This window comes from Ruditapes philippinarum, unplaced genomic scaffold, assembly GCF_026571515.1.
Source record: "Ruditapes philippinarum isolate M1 unplaced genomic scaffold, ASM2657151v2 ctg3323_1_1_1_1, whole genome shotgun sequence".
NCBI classification, from domain to species: domain Eukaryota; kingdom Metazoa; phylum Mollusca; class Bivalvia; order Venerida; family Veneridae; genus Ruditapes; species Ruditapes philippinarum.
The window spans coordinates 2,165-8,114 of NW_026865886.1; the positions used below are offsets into that span (position 1 = coordinate 2,165).

A 5,950-nucleotide genomic window follows, 5' to 3' on the forward strand; every position below is an offset into this window, starting at 1 on the left:
ACGTGCCCCTGTAAACACTCATTTTAAAATATTTTAATATTTAAAAACGAATTGGACATCGTTTAAAAACAGTTTTCAAGCAATTTTTACATATACCGGTATGAACAAATACCATATACCACCCAATTAAGTCTCAATAAAGTACTTAATGGTTTTTATCGTTGTAACAAATGTCCAATTCGTATTAAATAAATATTAAAATAATTTTGATATAGTGTTTTACAGACGCGTATCAGCGTTAGGGGCAGGATCTGACCGCCAGCATCTGTGCTTGAGGCATGCCTTATAATGTGTTGCAGCTATAGATCTGTTTGTGGCAGCTTAAGTCAGAGGTTGATGGCATAATAAACACTTGATTAGTCATATATAAGTGAAAAATTATTGGGTAAAGATTGAAATAAAGGAACTTGAAAACAAAACTATTTCTTATTTTATGGCATATAAAATGTCGTTATTCTCAGCAGATTTGTCGCAGAGGGCATCATTTTATGGTACGAAACACATAGTATCAACAAATGATACATTTGGTAAATGCTTAACACGGGTGTTTTGTCTTTGCACTTTAAGCAATAGGCTTCGTTTTTTAGCTCTGTAAGATTTTGAAGATCACTTGAGTCTGTGTGTCCATCAACATTTCGCTTTGGTTCAATGTTTTTGAAATTTGGTCACACTTTTCCATTTCTTCATGTTGTACTTTAACATGCTATCAGGGGACCATGACCATGATCATGACCTAGGGTATAATGGACAAAGCCTTTTTGAATATTGTGTATGCATGCTGCCTATTTAATGCTTATGTGAAGTTACAGTTCGATATAAGCAAAAGTAACAGAGATATGACAGAAAAACAAAGGCTTCTCAGTACAATACATTGGTGACCTTGACATTCAGTATATAACGGGCACAGCTTCTTCATGTACATGTACTTTGTATGCATGCTTGTAACGCAAAGTTTATGCAAAGTTGCAGTAATTTAAGATGCATGAATCAGCAAAAGTAACAGAGATATGACAGAAAACAAGTTACCAAGAAGACCAATGCATTGGTGGGTAGAACAGCATCCCTATTCTCTGAATAGTGGAGCTAAAACTGAAACTCAAGATAATTAAAAAAACAACTACTTTCTGAAACTGAATTTATTTTTTTCGAAATTGATTAAAATGTATCCATCTGTCTTTCTACCTATATTCTAGGTAATGATGGATTGATCATAATTGTCACAAGATATAATTAACAAAACTTTATAAACATAATAACATGATATATGTTCATGAGCATGAAATAAAGTCTACAAAGACTTGTTATTTTATATCAAACAAGAACTTTGCGAGTCGGACGTGTCGCCTGATAAAAGCATAAAAATTTATATATATAAGCAAATAAGCAATTAGCAAATAAGCAAATTGGCAAATCAGCAAATAAGCAAATTGGCAAATCAGCAATTAGCAAATAAGCAATTAAGTAGTTGGCAAATAAGCAAAGTGGCATGTCCCTACCGGCATTCCATAATTCCATTTGATCACGAACATGGAATTAAAGTATTTTACTTACCTGGGCATCCGAGCAGGTTTTGACAGCATCGCAAACTTCTAAACTTGACATTTCGTCACAGTGGTAACATTTTAGTGCATTCGGAGATGAACTTTTATTCTCTATAAACAATAAAATCTTGTTTTTAGAAATAAAAATATAAACCTTTTTAAACACTTTTCGGGAAATGATCTTACATGAACCGCTATGTCATATAAATTTGGTATTGGCTACAATTACTAACTACTCACTCTGTTTGTAAATTGCTTTTCTTTCAATTCATTAATTCGATCAGCAACAGTTAACTTTAAAGATAAAAAAGCTATATATTTTTTGTTAATAATAATAATAATAATAATAATAATAATAATAATAATAATAATAATGAATACTATAATTCTATGGTACGTATAACTGCACAATCTTATCTTAAAACATCATACACTTAAATTCATTTTAAAATACATTTGGTTTGCGTTGTAACATGAAATAAGTAACATGAAATAATAAATATTGCGTTAACATTTTTATAAAGATATATTTATACAAATATTTCCATACGTTACCGTCTTTAAAACCGAACCCTAGTGGTGTCCCATAGCCCGCATTATTTGCTAACCCGTACATAAACGCTCCAAATTCAGCTGTAGGATCACTGTTGTTTAATATGTGGTAACCCGTATTGATGGTAGTTACCAGCACAACATAATGATCAAGAGGTCTGCTCACTGTGTAATTGTAGTTAGCTTGGAAAGCTCTTCCATCTAATCTTAAACCGGACACATCTGGCTTTTTTACTATCACTGTTACATAGTTATGAAACTTATAATATATTGGAGGAACGACAAAACTGTACTTGGTCAGAAAATTCTGTATTCCAGGGATCACGGTCATAAAAGGACCACTGTGTATGCCATCAATATTTTGACTCATACAATATTGTGTCACACTGAATGTTAATGAATCATTTGCATATACAACTGTTGGTTCTGATCCAAGACGAAATTCCTTGTATGATTTCTGTTCCATGTGCTGACATGTTTTTTTAGTGCTGTTTTGTACACACATATATAATGAATCGAGTGTCTGAACTCGTGCCAAATAACCAGTTAAAGGTGGCAGAGGTGGGATTATGTAGATATTTGTCCACATACTGACTGGAATCATTTGTTCAACAATGGTATCACAGCCACCGGAAGCAATTGGTATATTTGAACAAGAAGTGCCTGATATTACGGACACGGGATTTGTTGCAGACACGATTAACCCAGTTTGGTCAGACATACTCTGAGTTTGTAAAACAAAAAAATTGTCCAAAGTCACTAAACCTTGATGATTTGTATTTATTGTTGTGTTTGGAAATGAACTTACAATTGCAGTTTCGGACACATAGCCCCGAAGTGGCTGATAAGAAGCAATAACATATTTTTTGCCGAGGGAGTGTGTCGGTAATGCCAGAAATGTGTCTGGGCTATCGCTATGGTAACTAGTGACAAATATAGCAACAGGTACGTTGGTTTTAATCTGTATTGCTCGTTTCTCGCTGAAGTTTCCTCGCTTTATTAAAGAATTACTAATGTTTAATGTCGTATGTCCAACTCTCAGTGTCTCCGTACGATTTATATTTAAATAAGGAACATACAATTGTAAAGATCCACTAGAATCTGAGGCAATGTCAATTGTAATGCTTACATCAGCATAATTTGGAATCATACCAAATATGAACTCTGTACCGTAATGACCTGAATTATAAATATTCAAGAGGTAAAATCAACAAAGTCAAAGCGTATCATTTTACAGCACAAGGTTTGGCTTATTTTTAAAAATATCAAGTAAAAAATATAAGTCGTGGTATTTAAGCAATTACGTTTTGAATACGATTAAGGTGATGGAGAAATTTGACGATAGTGTTATTTAATGTTGTCCATATATATATATATATATTAATAAGAGGAAAAGAAATACATAGTTCTCAAATAAAAACAATTATTGATAACTTACTTTTGGCAGTTAGTTCACAATTCATCATGCGCATGATCTGTTATGTAATAATATGTAAAGCGTTAGCATAATAACTCAATTCAAACAGTTGCTGCTTGATTAGAAGATATTGATATAAAGATCTTCTTTAATAAATATTTATTAAACATTGTCCGACATGAGCTTCTTTCTGTATGTAATATGATTTGATTAGATAACTGAATTAAGATAACTTTAAAATACATCCGGATTGCCAATGGAATTATCAAATATGACTCAATGCGTTTGTCAAAGGGTCAAACACGTAATATTTTGTATGATATGATTAATGTTAATATAGAAGAAAGGTTGTAAATAGTAGTGGCACAGACACACACACGCACACACGCACACACACACACACACACACACACACACACACGCGAATACATGCATACATACATTAATAAAGTCTATGCTTAATGACGGTCAATCGTCCTGAGAACGGACCCCGGAATTCTCACCAGCCATGTCATTAGAGAGTAAATTTTGACGCACTAAGTAGTGAGCAATGTTTACAGAATATAAACCAAAGGAATGAATTTTGAACCGAAATTAGGTCAATGTACAGTGGTAAATGTGTACCTTAACGCTCAGTAACCAGTGACAATAATGAAGGAGATTAGCCCTTAAAAGTGCTGCGCTTGTGCCAGCAAAGGGTACCGCCGTTTAAGTAGTGTCATCGTGTTAGGACTCACGCACACTAGTTCCCTTCCTCGACGTCTCTTTTAGGGCCACTGCCTTCGGATTCAGTATTCATTGCTCAAGTGATTTAGAAATCAAATAACAGGGAAATATTCATAAACACATACTATATTGTAACATATATCAAGATGCACATAAAACACACAAAAAATGCAACAAAAGTAATTATAAAAATAAGTAGTACGTTCTATGTTACCCTAGGATTATTAAGCTTAAAGCTTATTTCCAATTGGATCCAAATACTTTAATATTATAACACTAACTCATATGATAATAAATGAATCATTATGAATTAAAAATAAACCAAATAAGTTTGCCAACATTGTACTGTTTATCTATATGATGAGATAAATACATTGTACACAATCAAACTGAAATAAATTCCGAGCTTGTAAAAATAAAAATTAGGTAGATTCTATAGTTGGTTCATCATACACTCAATATAAACAACGAGGAAATAGAAGATATTTAGTGTAGATTCATACTTAATTTACTGCACGAGTTGAATAATATTGTTTTATTTAACGAGTATAATAATTTCAGCTTTAAATATACACAAATAGCACAATACAACACAACATAAAATCACTAAAACGAAGCAAAATAGAAAAACTTACTGGAATAAGGACAAAACAATGGATTATTGTATTTCGCTTCATCGTTGCTTGCTTTTCGACAAGTATCCTAGTTTACAGTAAGGAGTTAAAGGTAGATTTTGTTACTTTTAAACATCGAAAACATATATCTCTTATCACCGTGCTGTATCTCCCAACACAGGAATGTACTAACCCCCATCCGCCCGTTTCAGTCGCCCAAGAATGCCATCAAACGCATCACCCAGGGCATGGTCATCTAAAGCAACATGTCTCTAGACTTATACTTTTTTTAATGAAACTTTTGAAATTGTATTAGATCCTAAAAAGTAAATTATTCTAAAGTGAACAAAGATGTTTTTGATACATTGCAAACGGCGCTTTCAGTTCATTTATGTTACCAAATTAATGACAAAATATGCGAAAAATTGCCCTTAGCAGTAGAAATATGGTGATAAATAATGCAAACAATCAGACAGTTATTGCATATAATATATAATTGAGCCGTGTCATGACAAAACCAACATAATGGGTTTGCGACCAGCATGGATCCAGACCAGCCTGCGCATCCGCGCAATCTGATCAGGATCCATGCTGTTCGCTATCAGTTTCTTTACTTGTTATGGTCTGTAAGCGAACAGCATGGATCCTGATCAGACTGCGCGGATGCGCAGGCTGGTCTGGATCCATGCTGGTCGCAAACGCATTATGTTGGTTTTGTCGTGACACGGCTCAATTATATCATTACTTGAACTGTAAATATTTTTACTTTCTTTCCATTTTAACACATTTTTCTTAAGGTTGACTTTTTTTAAAATTTTTTTTGAGGCATCTGGAGGCATACTGCTTGTTACATAATGTGCACTGTCAGATCTTTACAACAATTGTGAAACAAATGTAAGGCATTACCATGAGATGCAGGTACGTATAATCAAACTTCACACTAAATATCTATATATGGGAGAATACTCTGTAATGACTGTTTATGCAGTAGAAAAGATAGATTGTGCAATGAACATAACTAACAATTAATACTCAATCTCATAATTCCATTGTGGTGCATTGGTACAACTGAAAAAAACGACATAGATGCATGATGTGGA

General features: G+C 33.3%; 1 protein-coding gene across 1 annotated transcript; it reads right to left on the bottom strand.

The window, feature by feature from the left end:
• Positions 1–1,551: 1,551 nt before the first annotated feature.
• LOC132730654 (IgGFc-binding protein-like) lies at positions 1,552–4,952 on the bottom strand (the record flags this gene model as incomplete). The annotated part of the gene is made up of 4 exons (XM_060716629.1): positions 4,872–4,952; positions 3,532–3,568; positions 2,097–3,272; positions 1,552–1,652 (listed from the first exon to the last, which is right to left on the bottom strand). Coding segments are annotated over exons 1-4 (1,356 nt in total), but the record flags the coding sequence as incomplete, so codon positions are not given.
• Between the last annotated feature and the right edge of the window lie 998 nt (positions 4,953–5,950).